Raw genomic sequence first — 22,899 nt, forward strand, 5'->3', positions numbered from 1 at the left:
GCAAAAGTTAGTTTATTTTTTTATTCACTATTTTATTTACAATGTATATTTTTTAAAGATCTGATCTGTTTAACACTGTACAAATGAAATATTAAACATGTACTGTATATGATTTCATAAAATAATGTACTTTGAGACAAGCTGTCAATTAATTTCCTCCTAAACAGCAAAACAGAGGTATGGACATACAGTAATGTATACAGAAGTGTAACCCAACACAGAATATCCCGAATCATCATGTAAGTGTTATCAAATCTTTATCAAAAAGATATTTGACATTAATTAAAATTACAGCATCTGCAATAATTTTCTGCATCAGTTTAATTATATAAAAGTGCACCGCTGGAGATAATGCTAAAAGTAACTGATATGTATATGAATGTGGTATGTACAAAAACATTTATGTATAATCTCATTTACTTGCTCTATAATTAACAAAGCACTCACTTTTGCTAGCTACTGAACAATAATATCATACAGTCACAGTCATAACAGCTGAGGTCAGGTAATGTACTATTTAATTGCATATTAAAAGGGTCAGTTCACCAAAATTATGAAAAAATAAATCTCAGACATGGAGCGATTAAACTCCTAAACTAATGTTAGGGTTAATTTAACCATGTATGTAACCATAACCCTAAGAGATAGATACTACTTACTACTAGATACTACTTTATTTTGAATTTTTTTAAACTGACCCATTAAGTTACTCATGTAATTTACTATGAATTAAATTGTGTTAATGTGTGTGTGTATATACTTTTTATGAAACTCAATATTGCTGGTATGTGTTTTTCAGTTATTAAATTTTAAATTTACTTCTAAATAAACCACAGCTTTGGTGAAAACATGTCTTTGCTGAGTCATTACTCATCTCATCTCATTACATGTTAAATACATATTGGAGTCATACAACAGTAACACATGACACAAGATTCTCATATATTTGAGAGATGATGGACGTAACTGAAAAAAAAAAATACAGACACCAAGAAGTCTTTGTACATCAAGAAGAATTACACGAACATTAACAGTGTGCAGTCTGGTCCATGTTATGTTTAGTGCAGTAGAGTGAGAGTCAGCGAGACATCATTCGCACGAACTCTGTGGAAAGAAAATATTTGTCGTTATTGCTGATTAAGTAAAATAACAGTATCACCTAAATTAAACGACTTCTCACTACAATCTCCTTTTCCTTTTTTTTGTAGCACGAACATCCACATCACTTTTCTTACCAGTATTGGATGCATGCATATCTCCCATTGATTTGTAGAAGAAAATGACCCTCAGTTTCTTTACCAAAAGTATGTATCACTTACCCTCAAAGTCCACCTGTCCGTCTCCATTGAGGTCTACATCTCGAAGGATCTCGTCGATCTCGCGGTGGTTGAGCTGCTCTCCCATTAGCTTCTTCATGGCTTCCCTCAGCTCCCCAAGGCTGATCTGACCATCGCCATCAGAGTCAAACTGGGAAACAGAATTGATATAGTGGAGCAAAAAAAAAAAAAAATTTAAACGCACATAAACAAACAAATGTATTAGAGGCAAGTTAATCTACTTAGGGAACCCCTGAAACTAAAAAATGTCCATTAGGCTATAAGTTAATAAATTGTATTGCAGACCTCTTTGAAGGCGTCCCTCAGCTCCTTGACACCAATCATGTCTGCAGTCTCAGCAAGCATTTTCGGACCCATCAGTTCCACAAAGTCCTCAAAGTCCACTCTGCCACCACCTAGAGGCAACAGGAGATATTTTTACTGATTTAACTGATCTTGATTGTCTTTAAGCAAGACATTTAAAAAAAGATTGATCAGTGATACATGAAGCTTTTTACTAATGCAGAGTACATAGTTTGAGCTCTGCATTGTGGCATGCGCTCATACCATCAGTCCTATGTAAATACCACCAAGCTGTACAATAACATAAACAATGGGGATGTCCTCCGTATAGCCTGCTGACATCCACCTTCCTGGAGGAAGCTAACAGATGACTGTATTGGCTAAATCATTCCTAACTCTAAACCAATTCCAGATTTTGTCAAGCAACAGTTAAAGTTACACACAATGACACAGGATCATATTTTTGTGGTTCAAAAATACATTCAGTATACAAGCTTTTAGTGATACGTGCTTTATTAATTCATAACAGTCTATTTAATCCATGATACATATTACATATTTCATAAAAAACATGTATAACCCACACTGTATCCTAAAAATGTTGGTGTTCCTGTATTAGTTACAGTACAAGTTCCTCGCCCAAAGCATTAAAGGCCTAGTGTGTGTGTGTGTGTGTGTGTGTGTGTGTGCGTGTGCGTGTGTGTGTGTACAGAACATATCAGAAATAGAAAATAATATTTATTATACTACTTTTTCATTGGAGAATAATCACATGTACTGTATAACCCACACGTTATCCTCCACCAGACCACTTTGAATGAGCCCACGTGTGCAATTGTTTGTATGTATGTATGTACGTATGTATATGTATGAGGGAAACAGAAAAGTTCTGTGCTTCTGGGTAAAATATTTTATAAAATTACAGCTATGTGTTTCGTGTGTGTCTCTCTTTACATATACAGTATATATACAGATGTTGGCATGTAGGACTCACAGATCTGCTGACTGAGTTCAATCAGTTCCATCTCTGTCGGCATGTATCCCATTGTCCTCATGCATTCACCTAGGTCCTTACAGCTGATAAAGCCATCCTTGTCTTTGTCAAATTCCCTGAATGCCTCACGCAATTCTGCAAGAAAAAAAGATAGATATAGAGATATTGCTGTTTTAAGTGTATACTCTATCAATCTTATGTTAAGACCCTACTGTATCAGTTATAGCTTATAAACCACCTAAATCTGCAGGTGTGGAGTTAGAAATAAAGCTGTAACCTGTCTCCTTTGCATCTCTTCCTGAGGCTAGCAACCCAAGGCTACATTGCTACTCTAGAATAACACACCTGAATCTCTGACTGAACTGACAGCAGTCGAGTTGCACTGTAGGCAATGTAGGCGCAATGTTCTGACAACAAAGAAGATTGTCTGGTTCTGCTGCATCAATTTTGATCTTCTGAGAGCTATTATTCCTAACACTAGTGAGTGAGTCCTCACAAGTGTTAGTATGTATTACCTGTCAGTGTAAGTCCTTCATAAAAGGTGCCTTATTTGAAAATGGTACCATGATTTGTTTTGGTCACTGTTCAAAATGTACTGAGTTTCTACCTGACTATTTACTGTGAATGTGGAGTGTGAAAGTGTGAGCCAATCCTTTAGAATATGGTTGAACAGTGCCTAAATTGTGATGTGAAAATAATCTTCTTTATCCTTTTCCACTTTGATCCTCCAGAGTTCAAATAAGAAAAGATCTGCTGGTTTACATAGCTGACATTCAATGAGAAGGCAAAGTCAGGACAGTCTTTTTTTAATTCTGCTATATACAGTGAAGCACAGTTTTTCACAGTCAAACAGAAGGTTTGAGGCTTGAAAAGAAGGCGGTTCAGGAAGAAGACAGGGCAATGATTGAGGGAGCGAGGAATGGAGTGAGGATTTGGATTAGGCTTTTAATATCTCTGTACCTTCCATTTCCTCTGGTCGTAGATCTCTGTCCTGCGGGGGTACGAATAGAAGACAAGTTAGGTTACACACACATATTTCCAGTATCATTCTGTGTATCTTCATCTGTTTCACACCAACACACAGTCACATGAGGGAACATTTTAGTCCCTCAGCTGGTTCCTTCACTCCCGTACAGCATTTTTGCTCTATGTTCAACTGCCTCAGCATAGATTCTGTTACAGGATTATTTGTTTTTTGATCTGACTGACCCTAATAACCTTTTTAGTTGATCTGCTACATAATTTCATGTCCAATCTCATTTTGCTTTGGCTGGTGGAAAAGCTTTGGCTGGTGGAGAAGCTTTGCAGGTCGGCTGTGCATATGCTCCACAACAAGCGTTTGAAATTTATTTTAAAAATGCACAATGACAAATCAAGCACACTCCTTTGGCCTTTACCCAAACACACATAAAGAAGGCACACGCATCTGTATGCACACACACATTTGCAAAATAGCTGATGAAATGTTTTGTATGCTGAAAAACCAACGTGTATTGAGTACACTGGTGAAAAATACAATTAAATGGCACTTTGAGATATTATTATCACAACAAAAGGGTGTTGGAGTCAGAAATGTCGTATCACTTTTAGCTACAGTCATACACAAAAAATTACAGTTACACTTTATTCAGATTGGCTTCAGCGTATGGTAGCGTAGACAAAAGAGGATGCCAGGCTACGTTAGTTCACGACAGGAAGCTGCACCGAATAATACAGGCCTGGATTAGAGGGTGCAGGACAGAGAACAGTAGCAGGGAGATTACAGCTGTAAATTGTATTACAAATCATAAAGGCTTATCTGTTTTTCATTTCTCTATCTGCTACAGATTTTTTAAAATCTGCATCTGTGGTTCAGCCAGCACTTGATTAACATACATTAACACACCTTCACAGGCTGAACATGCAGCACACACACACTCACACACACACACACACACACACACACACACACACACACCACATTTGCTATTTGTCTTTTTTCAGATCCTGCCTGTAAAGCTCCCATTTTATTTTTTGCTTTCATACTTAAACTGCTGGTACCACAACTACTAAGAGGCTGCCACTGATTCCTTTAGAAATTTTTTTTAAAAACAACAGCGACCCAGGGTCAGCAAAAGTTTTTGAAGGAAAAACAAGTTGTCACCTCAATAGCCCTATCTGTGTCCTTTTTCCAAACATTCCACCTCCAAGTATGAAAAAATACGATTAGGAATGTTGGTGTGCACAATGAAAGGAAAGGCGTGTGCAGGACTTTCAGCCAGCTGTTTCTTTATTACAGGAAATTATCCTCCAGGACTGTGGTGAGTCAGATTCTGAGTCACCACAAGAACAAGAACTATTATAGAATGCTGATTTGATTAAGTTGGAACAATATTCCTGTCAGATAGCAGTGTTTACTATGGCCATTGCCCTGTTTAGTGCGTTAGCATGCTATGATATTTATTCATCAGTGCTAAACACAAAGTATAGCTGAGGTTGATGGGATTGTAGGTATGTGATTACTGAACAAATGAGAATTACTGATGACTGAAGATGATTTCATCTTTTGTGGCTCATGAAGGTTTATAATTTTGACAAGTTGTTAGCCGTAAAATTAAACCAAAGTGTTAAGGCCTAGTGTGTGTGAACATGGCAGAAATAGAAAATAATATTCATAACTACTTTTTCATTGGAGAATAATCACTTCACGGAAATAAGAATCATTATGTTTTTGCCACTTCAGAATTAGCCTTTTATATCTACAGACAATTGGCTCCAGATAGGCCCATTCCCATTATGCATGGACATCATAGTCATAGTTTCTCCTTCACTCTTGAAAGGAGATGGTAGAGTAACAGGGTTGCAATGCAGCAACAACACTGCTAGGTGTCACTAAATCCTACACACTGGTCCTTTAACGCCTGTTTTGGTCCATTTTCCAGGTGTCTTCATATCACCTTCCCATTTCTGATGAGGTCACTAGAATGGCCACAACCAGCTTCAGAGACACCACACACAAAACATGTTTCACTGCCGGTTGGATTCAGCAGTAAAAAATGCAAAAAACATTTAATATATCTGCTGGAAACAGCAGTCAGGTGTGAAAATCTCTGCGATCAGCCCCATCACATGACACGTAGTCTTTTTGCCCATCATTTATACAACATAATAATAATTACAGCAGCTTTATTTATTTTCGTCATTTTGAAATAAAGTTGGTAACAGTGTTCTCTGTTGCCTTGCCTTGAAACTATCACACATGCATCTCATCAGTGTGTCACAGTCAATAAACTATTAATTCTCCTAGGCTTTAGACAAGCTTATAAGACTGCCTTTAACATTTTTCATTGAATTACATTTATTCAGTCACCAAAAACACACAACCACAAACTAGAGTAAAACAGCATAAAGTGTCTGTAAATGACATCATTACATTTCTCCTCTAAACTCAGCCCAAGGTCTTCCAATTCCTCAGGAGCCTATAGCTCAGTGAAGGACCTGTGATCAGTGACTACTGTCCTAATGGCTTTTTTCAATTAGCGCTGCTAGTTGCAGTAAGGAAATTACTCTATTGATCTCTCCCATATCCCCCGTTCATACATAAGACGTTAATCTGAAATAGGGTAATATCTCCAGCACTATTAGCAGCTAAATTTATGATCTAAATGACAATCTAGACAAATTGGAAGGCCAGTTACTCGGTCAGTACAGTCTGTACAGTCTGTACAGTACTCAGACAGTCAGTCTTTTTACAGCTCACAACTCCTTCCTGTCCTTCTTCAGAAGAATCTTTTGTTCCAAGACAACAGATTGTCACCATTTCTTGACAAATAATATTCTGCAACATAATTCCTCTAGCACAATCACATACATTTTTATGAATGCTGGAGGGATGAAACTCACTGGGTGAAATTCTCATTGGTGGAGATGAGATAGGAAGGCTGAGATGATCTGATCTGAGGATGGCCTTAACTTCACCTTCCTTGGACAGTGAGGGCACTGAAAATTGATGGATGAAGAGATTTATGCCTATAATATGATGTGTATGTGTGTGTGTGTGTGTGTGAATGTCATACATACAAGCTGGCTCTGTGCGAAGCCCTGTCTGAGGAAGATACAAGCAGGCCCCACTAAGTTGTGCAGCACGTTGCAGTTCTTAACCAGCGCGCACAGGGGCTCATCGAATTCCTGCTCGCCCCCTCCTTCCTCCTCTTCATCCGTGTCCACCTCCCCTGCGCCACCCAGGCCCCCCAGCATGGCGGCGGATAATGGGGCGCTGCTTCGTTCTATGGGCGACTCCCCCTTAGAGGAGGGGAACCAACCGAATTAGGATAACGTTTTGACTTAAATTTCATTGACTGCAATGAAACTGGCTCACTCACATGTATATTTACGCAGCAACCATGGAAACCATAAATCAGTTTTTAAAACATAGGTATACTTATATTGTTTTTTAGAAACAAAATCCATTTGAACAACATTTGTGTCCAATAGGAAGTAGTTTACAGCTCAAATGTAGCTTGGAAATTGTCAGATACATGACAAACTTTCACAAATGATTAAACTTCCTCATCCTCCACATCTTAATCAGTTTGAAAAATGAATTTCTCTCAGCTAAAAGCAATAAAACAAATCCTTACCGTCTTCTTTTTACTGTTCTTTTTAGATGCTTTGTTGATGTTTCCCATCACCCTGCCCTCCCCCCTCCCTTTTCTCCTTGTGTGTGCCCACACCTATTTTCCTTCCCCTTTTCCTCTTTTCTCTCTCCCTGTGTACAACTAGTCACACAAAAGGTCCAAAGTCCATCATAACTCCAGAGCAGTCCACGGGGCAATGCCTCTCACATCCTGTGAGGCGAAGAAGGCAAATGTTTTCACTTGCACCACTACTGCTGAAAGCGACTGAGGAGTGCACGTGCTACAATCCAGGATCCTATTGGTCCAGTGAGAAGGTACGCATATGATGTCACATTAAATCCTAAACTCCTATAGCTTGTTGGAGGTTGTCATGATGAGCTTTGAGACGTGTAGTGTGATATATTGGAATAGCGGCACGGTGCTTGGAGATCGACAGGGTGGGGTTGGGAGAGCCGGGTCATATCTGGGTTGAAACAACCTGCTGCTGCCAGACTCTGGCTCTGATTACATGACTCGACCATTTTCTCTCTCCCTTTCTATCCCTCTCTCTCTCTCCCACACAAACACACTATTTTTTTTCTACTTTCTATCCCACCCCACCCCTCTTGCCACAAGTGATTTCTTGAATTTGGACCAATTTACTTTAATCCATCCATCCAACCCACCTTCCATCTCTGTGCCTCAAACATCATACTTATGGTCTCAAAATGACTAGTCTAGCAGAAGAAGTCTGCATGTGTGTGTGTGTGTGTGTGTGTGTGTGTGTGTGTGTGTGTGTGAGAGAGAGAGAGAGAGAGAGAGAGAGAGAGAGAGAGAGAGAGAGAGAGAGAGCGAGAGAGCGAGAGAGAGCGAAAAGTGCAGGGGGAGGGGGAGGTCGAATTATGGATGTAGAATTGGCTGCCTCTTTAATCCCTGGCATTTCAGATTAGAGAGGAAGAGTTATGTTGACAGACCATGGGAGTACAGGATTGAAGTGGGAGAAATAGAGGAAGAGTATTTATATCACCCATCCCCTCTTAGATTACAAGGAAAGGTTTTTTTGGTTGTAAGTCTCAAAAATATTTAAATAAACCATAAAAAAAAATCAACATGTGCAGGTACGTGTGTGATTGTATAATGCAAACTGATCTTCCAGTTGTTATAATTAGTCCAATTTCCAGAAATACAACCAAACACAAGGCACTGATGTTCTGACTGGTAGCTATGGCTACAAGTCTGCTTGATTCTTGCTTGCTACCACATTGTTTCACTCCTTAACCCAGCAGCTGTATAGGAGGTCTGGCCCTCTTGGTTAACTTTACTGTAAATAATTGGGAATAACTAGAAAAATATCCGGATATATTCTCATTGATAGTTCTAAGGGACAGTGTTCTACTTTTAATACTGCAATACATTTATCTCATATCTGTACTGGTGACAACTGGTGCCGTACTGTATGTTGCTTTTAGCTCATTCATTAGGTGTAGTCGTGTAGTGGGAAGCAGTTTGGATTACTGTGTACCCCAGTGTTGGGATTGATAAAATCACTAGATGGTACCACAGAAGGGAACTGTAGAATTATGAAATATTTCTTTAGCTCATAGTAGTTGTTGTAGTAGTTGTTGTGATTGGAGTCACTGTATTGCTTAACAATTGAATGAGACATTTTATGTTTTATTGTTCTTGCTGGGTTTCTGCTCTATTGCAGGAAAGGTTGGCTGAGTAGTAGTAATGGTCAGAACACTGAAGGCATTTTTACATTATATATCCCATTCATATACACAGTCATTGGCTTCCACAACGGAGCAGCTAAGGATCAATCCGATCTTCTGAATGGATGATCTGCTCTATCTCCTAAGCCACTGCATTGTTCATTGCATCTATGATTTATATATATAAACCTGCCACCTCAATGCTGTATTTTTCATTACTGTTCAGCTATTTTGCAGTCACTCCAGCGACTGTGGCTGTTAGTATTAATATACAATGTATTAAGTCTGTCTAGGAAAACCTTCACACATCACACTGCTGTATAGTGTTGGTCATGTGGTGCTGTGTGCACCAGAGATTAGCACAGTATGTGTAAATCCAATGCTGAGCACCTGCAGCCCTAATCCTCTGTGGATAATTTACACAGTTTTGGCATCTCTCATCTCATCTCATCTCATCTTCTTTTTTGGTGCATGTCTCTCCACACTCCTGGTCTGATTCAGGTTCCTTCCTTCTGGTTTCATAGATAACAGTTGCATACTATCAACTAAGCTTGTGAAATCAGGACAGTGTGCTCCATGAGCAGCTTTACTTTAGGACATTGTCAATGTACCACCAGAAGAGTGCAGCAAAGCTCCACTCTGTGCTAACAAAAAGATAAATTTGTGCTTGGGTGTAATATTTAAACACTACCACTAGATGCCAGCCTCATGCCTTGCTATCGAGGTGTTCATCGTCTGTTGCAGCAGAAAGAAAGTGGAGAGATACAGCAGCATAGAGTAGTGATTGAGGAGATGCTGAAAAGCCTGATCTGATTTCAAGAACTGAATCGCTACAAGAAGACAAGATTCTCCACTTGACCCTGCAATCTGACCTTTCTGTGGACTTGGGGGAATTAAAAAAATCCACTAGAAATCTATTAAGTAGAGAGAACAGAGAGTAACGAGATGACTTGTGACAAAGGATTTGAATCCACAGTGTCTCAGTTATATAATAGTATGTGCCTTAGCCCACTGATCCAGCTGGACACCCACCAGATTAACAAATGGAAGCCTCAGTCCTGCAGTGGGTTTTTTTACTGCATTCCTGAATATCATACATTTCACAGACATGCACACAATGCTTCAGCTGCATTTTTACTGTGCTTTGTCTAACCGCAACACAAGTACAAAGGGTTACACATATCAGAGTACACACACACGCAAAGTGCAGGAATAGTTTTTGTCTTGTTCAATGGCTAAAAACAGGGAACACTAAACACTAAATCATCAGTCCTTTGTGTGTAAACACAAGCCTTTAGAGCCATGAAAACCCAAAGCAGAGCAGTTGGGTGAGAATTCATGCTCTATCCCTTGAGAGCAGGAAGCACACCAGATGCCTAAAAGAAAAGGATGGAAGACAGGCCAACAGAAAACCCAGTTCTGCAGCAGTAAACAACAACATGGACGCGTTCCAACTGTTGGGGTTTTGCCATGCCACACTATGCTAACAGCTTCACTGTGGGTCAGGTCAAACATTTTGGCTGAGACGGGGTGTGTCCATGCATATTTGGATGCTTACACATGCACACAGTTATCGCAAATGCTGTTAATCAGTTGATATGAGATAAACATGTCCCGGCAAAAGGTATGAGGGCAGTTGTGCAGCCATCATCATACTGGGAATAAACACCACTTACAGCATGTATAAATATCAGTGTATCAGTGTCATCAAACCGGTAAAGCCTGCATTTCCCACAACCCCAGTGCATTAAAGACTGGTAATAACACTTGACTAAGACAGTTTGAAGTCAGAGCTCTCCGTTCTTATTCCTTCATTCGGTCTTTGTCAATAGACTCTGCAGCACCCATACACATCGGAGACCGCATTCTGACCTTGAAAATGTGCTGATCTCTCGAGTGAATCTGTACAACATATCCGCTAAGACATCTGTAAGAAGTAGGAAGGAGGATCAAGTGAAAGCAAAACACGACACTGCTGGCAACAGTTTACATGATGACCAAAAAGACAAATGCATCTTCCATTCTAAATGTCAGGCCTTTGTACATGAGCACAACCACTTATTTGTGCTGAATTGAACAAAACGTTTGATAAATCCAGGTCTTAGCTCTGTATACAAGAGCCTCAAGATATCACAATGCTAAATGCACCTTATCTTAAGGATGCACAGGTCCATTATTTATATCAATAATGGAATAAATTATAAAGTGTAACGTGAAAAAGGGTCACTCAAAAAAAAAAAAAAAACCTGACTTGATTGGGCAGGCTATGCAGCATTTTGTATGACAATGCTGTGTTTACAACTTGTTCTGCTGCCCCCAAGTGGACAAAAATGCATTAATGCAGCTTTAAATCCAAACACAAGTGGAACATGGACAAATGTTACATGATACATGATACAAGTTGACGTTTGACATCAAAACAGCCAACAGTCTTTCTGTGTGCAGTGTATTAAAGTAACAACTAACATTTTGTCAGCTGGCCCATTTGTGTTATAACAATTAAAAAGTTTGTGGACACTGCAAATCACAGGTGCTTTTATAGGACAATTAACAAAACTGCAGGGGACAGGAGAAACCCAGGAGAAGTGCTGGCAGGTCCAAAAACATTTTTAGAGAGTGAGATAAAAAAAAATAAAAAAATAAAAAATTAAAATAAAATTAATATTAAGTGTAAGGATAAGCGCTTAGAGATAATGGATGGATGTATTAAGTGTTACTTCATAAACCTTTATCAGACCTGGGCTGTGGACTAACTGTGCCAACAGCATTAGTTCATATAAGGAAGAAGTGCCTGTGAAGTCAGTGGATTATTTTAAATTAAGCCAACATCAATTTACAGACTGCAGCCACATATGGCTGTTTGGATTGTCCCTCATTCCCCACTCTAATTCTTGACCACTTACCCATTCCCAAAAGGAGAATAATGCCTTTTGAACCTGCCCAGATTTACGTTTATGCATTTTTATTTGACCTAAAAGTTAAATTGGAAATGGGGTCCTGGAGGTCCTATGGATTAGAGATTCTCTGTGAAAAACAGGATGAAGGGACAGAAAGTCACAGTCTTTTTTTCTCCAGCCAAAACTGTTGGTGCTAAGAGTGCCCCAGTGGTAATGGTGCATCAACTAACCCATTTTTTAAATCTGTCTACTAAAGCTGTTCTTGTTTTTTTTCTGTTTTTTTTTCTTTCTCATTGCTTTGTATGCGCTGTCTGCAAATTCTGACATGAAATGATGTAACTTGATGTGATGTTTTAAGCCTGCAGAGAGCAGATGTTCATGTTCAATTGTTGAGAATGAAATTTTTTAAAATGCGAAGGACTCATTTCAATGTAACATTATAGTTCAGAGAATAAAGTACTTCTACTTCTACTATTTTGTATGACAAACCTAAATAATAAAATTGAATTGAAATAACATGAAATTGATTTCAGACCAAATCAATTGCAGGTATTTAACATTTTTCTCAATTTTAATAAACAAAAATGTATTTTCTGCTACAATGTCAATTTTTTCAGTAAACTGACAAATGCTGAGTGGCAATAGAAACAATCTTTTTTTGTTTTATTGTCAACATTGAATACACAGTTAAATTAAAATAGCACTTCTTCAGGAGCAGAATATAAGACTGCATTCAGACTTTGGCTCTGAAAAGAATGGAACCTTCTTGCATGAGGAGCTCCAGCTGGAGTGATTTTCCTGCGTATAAACCGATATGCAGTGTCTTGGCATCATATAAGCCTACTCTTAGATTTGTCTCTGAGACTGGACTTCTTGGATTGCATTTCATTGTCTCTGCAGTAAAAATACACCCAACCAACAAACTTCATCAAATACAGGCTGTCCTCCTAAGAAGAATGGTAGCATCATACCTTTAAGTAAGTGGAGAGGTGGACAAATGGGATTGGAGGTTTTTCTTGCTGCCAGATAATGCCTTATATTAATTTGCAATTTAATTTTGTGTGTCATAACACATACATTTGAAATACTTCCCAAAGTATTCCCAAATAATCACAAACTTACTACAGGATATATCTGAAGTAAAAAACAACGAGTCAGTGTTGCTTTAACATGGGACCACTTTTCATAAAGTCTTTTGTCATTTCTTTTGAAGGACTTGTTGCTCCCTTTATTTGCTTGACAGGCAGGCCAACAGCTCAGTTTATCTGTAACACCCAGCTATGAACAATGTGTGCCTTCTATCATCCTGTGTTTACTGACTAGAAAAACCTTTTCTATAATGTAAATAAAGTAATGACGAGTGACTGACATTATTAATTCCCAAGAACCTCCCATGTGTCATTAAACACATTTACCAGTATGAACTGGATTATGTGGGACTGAGGGCTGAAGTTCAGAGGAGTCTTTAAAGGGAAGAGAAGTTCTCAAAAACAAAATAAAATGGTTACTTTTAAGGTTTAGATTATGATTTAAGAAAGTTTAATAAAATATCTGACATGACAAGGGCAAGGTGAGGACCTGAACATAAGTTATATTCACAGAGCCTTCACTCTTTGCTAAACGGCCTTGTCTTGCATCACAAAAGTACGCTGCATTTACTATTTGTACAGTTTATCGGATCTTCTGTTTGGTTATTGTTCTGCATCAAATACATTCTGAAATATGTCACAGTCAAGGCTCATCACTTTATTCAATGCACTGTTGCTACAGTCAGTTCAAGCTGAATATAAAAGCCTGTTGTTTAAATGAAAGGGTTCTATCCACATGAACACTGGAAGGCTTTTATTTTGAAACAGAAGCTATTAGCTAGAAACTGTTCGTGTTTGTTGTTATTTTGTTGGATTATTTTGTTAATACAATGACCAAATGCAAAGACACATGTATGAGTATATGTATTCATGAAGTTTTACAACTATATGAAGATATCAAGGTGTGTGTGTGCATGTGTGTGTGTTTTTGAAATAACAAAACAAGGTGAGTACACACTGAGAAAGAGAAGTTGCAGATATAAATGGAGAGAAAAGAAGATGTAGTTTACATTATGGCAAATCAAAAGTTAACAGTAACAGCATGTTAATTTCATGCATGCATCAAATTTTGTTCACACTCGTCCTAAAATGATTGATTTGATCACTTAATCTCACCAAATTATCTTACAAAGCAAAGGGACATTTAATTTGCTCACTCGGTAGTAACTAACCTCTGTGAATAAGCTGATTTATAAGCCATGTTTCACATTTGTTAGGGAGAAATTAAGCAGAGTAATTAAACTTGTGTAGAACGTGGATTAGCAGTGTGAGTCTTTAAAACTGATTAAATCTCTCACTGATTCTGACTGAAACATTCATTTACAGTCTGATGTGCTGCATCTGCCTAACAAATTGGTCGGAGTTCAAGGCATAGCCGGGTTTTTTATTCAATTCTCCAGTTTGGAAAGGGCTGGCAAGGCCCACTTAAAAAACGTACTTTGTTGCCAGACTACCCTTCCCATTGGCGCTACATCGTCTCAACTGTAGAACTTATATATTCCTACGCCTAAGCCTGACAGTGTTGCACATGGCTTACTATGCTGCAGATCTGACTGCAAAGTAAAGCAGCGCAGAAACGATTCCTGTGTCTTAAATGTACTCTCTGTAGCTTGAGTGATGCAGTATGAGTGATGTGTGTCATGTCCTCTTACTCATTTAAACTCTAATCTCCCTTTATGTTGCAATCAATCCCTTGACTCTTTATTTATGACATCCAGTCATTCTTCACTGTAGTCCTCATCCCAGCCCTCCCTCCCTTCAGTTTCTCATCATTCACTCCATCTGTTGCTGAGTGTATGGATGACTCATCTGAATGATGAGAGCTAGAGAGAGGGGAAAAAAGAACAGAGAAAACACAGCAGGACTCCCCTTTCTTCTCTGTGGACTCTTCATGAATGTATTTTAAATGTAAATGAATGACCAAAATTGTTATTTAAAAAACTAATATGACCTGAATTGACTGTTTGCTAAGCCCTGTGCCAGGTTAAGCTTTCTGTTTGCACAGGGCACATTCAGTTTACAGTTCACAATGCCAGATCACACACACACACACACACACACACACACACACACACACACACACACACACACACACACACACACACACAATGGTTTATGACAGAAGTAGACAAAAGCTAGCTTTGGCTGTGTGAATTAAACTTTTGGAGTGCACAATGTTCCCACAGACAACGAGTGTGTACATGTACCTCATGGGAGGTATGGTATGAAGTCTTTCCTTGTGTCTCACAACAACTCAGTTATCTGACTTGACTTTCTGAGCTGTACACTGTATTTTACTGATTTTCCATTATCTTAAGTCTTCATGTTTTCCTCTTGTCTCTGATCCATCTCTATCTATCTATATGTATCGTGACTTAAAACGAGAAATAAGAAAATAATCTTGCCCATCATGTTCTTTTCTCTCTACATGATCACACTAAAAGAATAGTCCATATCTCTGCACTCCTCATTGCTGTTTGCATGTTATTGTGCTGTTGTTTGTTTTTTGTAAATCACTTTGGATTAACCAGTTAAAGTAACATTGTGCAATTTTTCAACCATAACAGATTTGAAATAATTTTGATGCTAAACTCATTCTCACAGAGAGATGATGTAACTTTGAGCTCCAGGTACAATTGTGTGCGAGAAGTACACAACACTTTATAGCTCTAAGTCACACATTACCAACTATTTCACTGATTTTAGTGAAACTGGAGAAAATGATTTCTGGTTTTCCCCCTGATGTCTGCTAACAGCTGTGAATCAACTCTTGGTGATTTACATAGTTTAAACTGCTGAGAACTAGAGCTGCTGCTGCAATGTTAGCTCAGTTTGTTAGCCAGGCTGCATGGACTGTGAGCTCAGAGCACAGGGGGAATGTTTCTGTTTTGTACCACAGGTGTTTTTGGACCACCACAGCGAGGAAGCCCCCCCGGCATGCGGGCGAATGCTAACGGTGCGTGGAGTCAGAACCGGAGGCAAGTAGGCAATGTACCCAGTGACCGGGCTCAGCAACCTCTATGGACATAATGGCAGAGGCTAAGAGGCTGACGTGGACGTTAAAAACAAAAAAGCTAATAAGAGAAAAGGAGAGAGTGACCGGGCAAGAAGCCACCGGACAAAAGTAAATCTGACTGACTTTTAGTCATTGCCAAGAGCTTTGTGAATAAAAGGCTGAAAGAAAGACGCCAAGCTGGGCTCCCTAACTCTCAGGGCATGTTATCGCTGTCCACCGTCTGTGCTGGTGCATGGAGCACATACTCTTAAGTATCTCATTATTTTTTGTTATCTAAGTTGAAAATAACCAACACAAGATTTAGCCAGCACGAAATTGATTTGATGCAACAGAAGAAAAAGTGAATTCTTGACACCTAACAGTCATGTTTGCTGTGTTCCCTTCATTTACAAAGCTTCTTTTTTGAAGTCTGCATTGTTAACATCCGTGTTAGCTTGCACTCTTGCAGGACTGTATAGAATCACATGTGCTTGTCGATCTCCGTCTGTGCCCATGAGATACAAAAAAAAAAGGGATTCACTTATCAAAACATTACTACATATCATTACGAGTGGTCAGCAACTCCACAGGATACCTTTGAATCAAGTAATAGTTTGATAGTTTGCAAAGTTTTGCTCACAAGCCAAGCAGCGGTTCTTACTCTCTATGCACTCATTGCAAAACACACAATAGCAACAAGCTAGGATGTTTGTTTGCTCCTTCATGAATTGACGAGCAGTTGTCTAGCTAAGTTTCTTAGATATATACAGTATTCGTCAAATAGCATCCGAGAGGATAGTGCCATTTTTGACATAGTGTGCTTGTGTTAGCCAGACATGCCATTTTTAGAAGTGCACTTACACAAAAGACAGCAGCAGTGCATGTAATGCACAATTCAGTATCCTACCTGTCCAAAGACTGAGTCAACAATAGGTCGCAGCTTCCTTCTGTCTCCCTCTTGCAGCCAGAGATCCTCAGGGTCTCCCACAGGGGAAGACAGACTCAAGTTCTTGGCCTTAGGCTTTGGAGGTCTCTTTAGACTAGCTGAACTCCATCGCCTAAACGACTCAATCTTCTTCTTGATGGAACCCTGGAGGACCAACAAAGAGGATGGCAATGTTGTTGCACATATAGTAGACAGAAAAATGAATGAAGGGCAAAAGAACTGAGAGAGAGCTGATTATTCATGCAGCAGATATTCTGTATGAATGAAAAAACAGAACTATTTATGCACACTTTGCATTGCGCACTTCAAGATTAAATGCACACAAATTCCTAGAAAGAAAGGAATCAGAACACTTAAGCATTTATAATATAACATTTTTAATCTATGAGCTCAGAGAAGTTCCTGCATTGGTAGGATCTGATTGACAGTCTCAGAAACATTGATGGAAATCGTCAGGTTTACTTTCTTGCACACATTTCTTTAAATGGTATTGTGCTTAAATAAATAAAACGAAAACAATAATTCAGTTTAAAAGTTCTGAAGAAATAAAGTAAATATTGTGTCCATGTCAGCCAGGCCTCCGTTCACCACAGTATATCACGTGGGGCTTATAAGAGCACCAATGTCAGGATTTAGAACACAGCAAAACTCATATTCATGCATCCACTGACCTTTTTCATTAACTTCCCCTCTGTCACCTCCAGGGATGATACGCTCTTCATGTCGGTCATCTTTGCAGCCCAGCTTGCATCCACAGAGATGTCCTCTTTCTCTCTGCCTCTCCTTCTGTCACGCTCTCGTCCACTCCTCCTCTTTATCTGTCTCTAGAGCATCTGACACTGGTTGATAATCTGAGGCACATCTCCTACTATTGTCGCTCCTCCTTCTCTCATCCCTCTTTCATCATCCCTCCGCATGTATCTACATCCATCACTCATTTTTTTCATCTGCCTGCTTCTATCTACCTCTCCTCTTAGTTTCACCCTCTGTAAATATCACGCTGACATGCACAGAGGCTAATTCATTCAGACACAAATTTAAACACAAGAGGAAATGTTTGTCCTCTTTAACTTGTGGTATTTTCTTGTTGTTTGGTGACCCACAAATGAAAAAAAGCTCCAACTATTTCCACAAACAAAATCTGATATTTTGTAGATGTGACAGTTTTTTGAGCCTGACTTTTTTTTTTTCTGTCGATGTATGTTACATCTCCAATAATCCCTTAATTATTTCCTCTCCATGTCTCTCTGACCACGTCTGTTGATGTAGGCTTGTCCTCAATCCTCAGCACTTTCTACTGCTTCCCATTGTTTATTACATTTGCCATATGGGCCTGTGTAGTGCATTAACAAGCACACACGCAGCACTCATCCTACATGCACAGTGCTATGGCCAACAGTGCTAAACACTCAGGATGTCACTCCGAGGAGGTTTTGCTTGATTTGATTTCATATAAAATTGCATTACTCTTCCAAAAGAGACTTTAATGTAAAATGTAGTGCCCATGATTGTGTCCTTATTGATGAGGCCTACAGCTACAGTCAAAAAGAAACAATTCTTGTGGCATGTGGTTTTGGTCTTGATGGGCTATGCTGCCTTTTGCCGGAGAAGATTGTTTCAAAAAGTTTTGTGTCCACGGTCGAAGGGTTCAGTCACAATCTTTCTTAAGGTCCTGAAGGTCCTTGGTAGTATTAGCAGCCTACCAGGTGGTGACAGATGGATGGACTCACGGATTGTGACAGTTCTCTGTTGATGTCCTGGGCAATATTGGTATACCAGGAAGCAGAAGGACTCCACATTGTCAAGTGCAAAGTCATGCATAGGGGCAGGTAGGGCCGTCTTTGGAGACTTGAGTTCCAAGTTGTTCTTACCACACCACGTCACTAGATCTTGACTCTTGATGTACTGATGACTGGAGGTGCAGCTGTGCATGTAGAGGGAGAAGAGTAAAGCGGAAACGATATAGCCTTAAAAGGAACTGGTGCTGATGGTCCGGGAGTCTGTGTTTCCCCAGCTTCACGTACTACCTCCTGTCAGACAAGATGTCTGTGGTCCACCTGCAGGTCATACACACTCAGCTGAGAGTCTTGCCAAAGAGCCAGGATGACGGCGTAAAAAGTGGAACTGAAATCCACAAACAGGATCATGGGAAAAAGGAGGGAAGGGCTCAGCTGAACAAGAGCTGACAGATTACTATGAAGAAAAAGGATGAATAAGAACATGGTTAATGTGGTTCAAAATCTTTCAACAGGCCTGTGGATGTGTATTATTTGATAACTCTTGCAAACTAAATAAAATGGTGGTTTAACTCAGTTAGCAATCTTCGTTACCATACTTTGTTAGACTGCACCTAAAATTTAAATGCTAAACTAAAATGCATATGGCTGAAGAATAGGCTTCTTTAGCTGAAAATATGCGGCTATATATATGTTTATATGTATATATATGTTGGACCATGTTATTCATTTCTTTTGGTAGAACCATGCATACACACCCACCCACACCCACAATCTCGTTAAAGTCTTAGTCTTAGCCTCTGACTTACACACCTGGGGCAAAAGTATAGATCAGAACCATCAGGTTTTGGGCGGTGTTTTGAATCATAAAAAAACAAAAAGCAGTGATCTGGAACATAAGAGAAGATTTTCATGACCTGTACATACAAGATCTACTGCACGTAACTCGGCTTCACATATGAGGAGTGCCTCTGTATAATAAGGTGTCTGGCACTGACATCCTGGGAACAGGCTTGCACAGGTGAGGCGTGAGGCTTGTCTCTTCCAGAAAAGCCAAACTTCCTGGATGAACACTTAATTCGTTAATCCCCTGGAGACATGGGCGGACTGGGACAAAAAATCGGCCCTGGCATTTTGGACCAGAGCAGCCCCCCCGGGGCGAACTTTTTTCTCGTGCGCCATAGCGCCATAGATGCGCCGTGCGCCCTAGCCGAACCAGCCCCCCCCCGCTCCTGCGCGGCCCAGATTGCTCATCGCTAAGCCCGAGAGTGTGTTTGGGGTGTGTGATCTACTCGTTAAATATATATAATATATATAATATAAATCGGGTATTGTCGGCCCACCGGGCAAATGCACGGTATGCCAGATTGCCAGTCCGTCCCTGCCTGGAGATAAATCATCGTGTCACAACAGTAATACATGAATGAACCACATGGTACAAAGAATAGTGCAAAAAAACAAACAAATCAAAAACACATAAGTACTAACATAAGAGTTACAAGTAGAAAGGTATAGCCTTTATCTGCATGCATACAGTGTGTAAATTACTGTAACTTGTCCAAAATGACAGTAACGAAGATATACATTTAAAAACATGTCTTGCATTTTGTCAAATGTACGTAATGATAAGTCCAGTCTCCCTCAGGACTGATCTTCTCAATCACTCAGTGGAACATTTGGGCAGCATCGTCTTTTCTGTCGCAGCCTGCAGACAGTCCGTCTCAACTTCCTCTCCATAACTAGTTTGTTGAGTCTCCCCCTTCTCCACCATGTTTATTTTTCTTTTGTATATCTTGTTTTACTCTGTATGTGTGTGTGTGTCACACACTTTGTAACTGTGTGTTTTAAAAGGTGCTATATACATTTTCATTAACACTAACATTTTACATGACATCTGTGTTATTTAAACAACAATAACAGAGAGGGGAAGCCACAATTTGAAATGGGAATACAGAAAATCCCACCTTCAATATACGTTATTATAGAGCAATTAGCTACATCATCAAGGATATTGTTTTCTGTTTAAACTTACCTCTGACTCTGCAAGGGTGTTGTGTTTGGCAGTGCATTAAATATGTCTGGATGTTTGAATAATGTCTAAGTGAAACTAAAAGCAAAGTGTCCAGACTCCTTTCATGTTTATTGCAGTAACCACACACCGGACCTATTTCTGCTAGAGTACGATCAAATGTTTGTCTGATGTAAAATTGATTATTTGATGTTTCTGATGTAGCTCCATGCTGTTTGGTGAGAGTAAATGTGTGTTCTTGTAAAAGAATTTTAAAAGAAAATGTCCTCATGATATTAGTGTAGTGTCTATTAGCTTGTTTGCAAGCAAGATTAATGCATTGATTGTGGGACTTTTTGAATATTGTGTCACTTTGTCAGGCCTGACATGATTTTTCACAATGGGCCTGAGGTCAAAATCTCTACTGTCTTTTGGTAACTAATGCAGGCACTAAGGTAGAATCATTTGTAAAAGCAGCTCATGGATAAAGACCTGGAAGAGGCTTACAAACATGGCTGCACGAACATAGCAATGTTCTGGACAGATCTGATATACCATCCCTTGTTAAGTGTTTCATTAGTAACGCATAAACTGAGCCAGTCCCGGTCCTAACCAATTTTAGCGCCCTAGGTAAGATTTAAGGTGGTGCCCCCCTTGCATCACAGCACTGCTAATTTACATACAAACACACAAGAAACTGAATACAATATATAGCTCACACAGAGTATATGATTTAACTGCCCACAAAATAAAAACTGTAAACAAGAGGTGGGGGAGAAAGGAGGATCACTTAATGTTGCTGAAGTAAAGATATCTGGTGACTGGGTGGGATTCAGATATCTCAACAGCACATCTGATGAGAGAAGGGAGTGTCTGAAACCATTATTCTGTACATGTATAATATAGAATGCAATTATTTCTGAAATGCAAATGAGATTAGATTCAATTTTATTATCAGTTACAGTTACATCATTACAGTGAACTGCTGATGAGCAGAATGCAGTAAACTGCAGTATAATATAACATATGGGAATGCTAAGTTATGAAGTATTAACATTAATGATCTGCACTTTAACTATAAACTATAAACACACTTTAGATAATATGAACTGTAACACAACAAACAACCAGCCTTGCAAGTCTGATATATGAAGGTGTGGAAAATGAATAACATTTTGACTGACTATTACAAGCAGAGCAAACGTTAGATAACCAGATGTTTAGGGCTTAGGAAAGTATTGCTATATAGTATATGCTATTCAGTTAAATTAACATGGGCTTATTTTTTCACATCAAGAAATAATAGTACCAACGAGTTTTAGTATAAGAATGTTTTGTTAGCAAGGAGCTCTATCTTCCATATGAGTTGTGTGACACTCTGGCATGAGAGACGGGTATTATTCACTCTGCTACTGATTAACATACTTGTTTAAACCCAAACCAAGATGTTTTTTCTGCTGTTGCTTTGCTGTGTAAAAAAACAAAAACAAACAATGACTGTTTTGGTGGTGTGTCATATATCAGGCATATCCTGGAGGACTGTAGACAAGCTGTCGACCCAGAGATTAGGACAGGCCAGGATTTAACTCTACCACAATAGTATTTAGCATTCCTTGATCTTAGTGTTAAACACATTTATCTTCTCAGGAATTCTATAATTATACCCATTTTTTTGGCCTAGCAGCCAGAGGACATCACAGCAAAAAGCAGAAAACATTTATAAAATATGATCCAGTTTCACCAAAATCTGTGAAACATTTGTTGGTGTGTGACTTAGTGCTGTAAAACGCTTTATTCCTTGAGGATGAGTGTAAACGCGGAGCACAAAATTACATTACTTACCTGTCAATCAAAGCGGCCATTCTTGTTTTTTGTATCAGGCTGTACATATGTTTTTTCTGTTGTGAAGTTTTAATAACAGGCACTTATGATGGTTGAAATGTTCTGTAGCCAGCCTCAAGCAGCACTTTGAGGAGTTAATAGTTTTTGGCACCTCCTCATTGGCTTCATTTCCCAGCTTTGGAGGCTGCCGCTTGGGCTGATCATACCGAAAGCACAAAGTTACCACAGAGTTACCATTCAGCTGATTAGAATGTAGGGTCAATGTAGCATTAAAATGTTTTAAAATTTGTTCAAGGTTTAAAAGTTACACAATTGTCTTTAATTCATAGTCAATAATCAGTACATAAAATCTACTCTGGTGATTATTTCTACTCCTTCTTAGGAAAGCCATGGTTAAAACATTTGTTCTTAAGAGTAAGTGTGAAACCAGTGATGGAAAGTCCCAGATTCAGAAATACCTAAATTGT

General features: G+C 39.1%; 1 protein-coding gene across 5 annotated transcripts; it reads right to left on the reverse strand.

Moving 5' to 3' along the window:
- Positions 1 to 6: 6 nt before the first annotated feature.
- Positions 7 to 22,536, reverse strand: cabp2a (calcium binding protein 2a). 5 transcript variants are annotated; one of them, XM_027283034.1, is made up of 10 exons: positions 22,433 to 22,521; positions 19,396 to 19,471; positions 17,518 to 19,039; positions 16,808 to 16,990; positions 6,673 to 6,894; positions 3,574 to 3,604; positions 2,614 to 2,748; positions 1,623 to 1,732; positions 1,320 to 1,467; positions 7 to 1,104 (listed from the first exon to the last, which is right to left on the reverse strand). In XM_027283034.1, the coding sequence occupies exons 3-10, from the start codon at positions 17,575 to 17,577 to the stop codon at positions 1,079 to 1,081; spliced, it is 915 nt and encodes a 304-aa protein (XP_027138835.1). In that variant the 5' UTR covers positions 17,578 to 19,039; positions 19,396 to 19,471; positions 22,433 to 22,521; the 3' UTR covers positions 7 to 1,078. The 5 variants fall into 5 exon arrangements, with proteins under 5 accessions (XP_027138835.1, XP_019129349.1, XP_027138834.1 ...); XM_019273804.2 differs by lacking the exon at positions 19,396 to 19,471 and having other exon boundaries at positions 22,433 to 22,536; XM_027283033.1 differs by having other exon boundaries at positions 17,518 to 19,471.
- Between the last annotated feature and the right edge of the window lie 363 nt (positions 22,537 to 22,899).

Source organism: Larimichthys crocea, chromosome X, assembly GCF_000972845.2.
Source record: "Larimichthys crocea isolate SSNF chromosome X, L_crocea_2.0, whole genome shotgun sequence".
In the NCBI taxonomy this organism is placed as follows: domain Eukaryota; kingdom Metazoa; phylum Chordata; class Actinopteri; family Sciaenidae; genus Larimichthys; species Larimichthys crocea.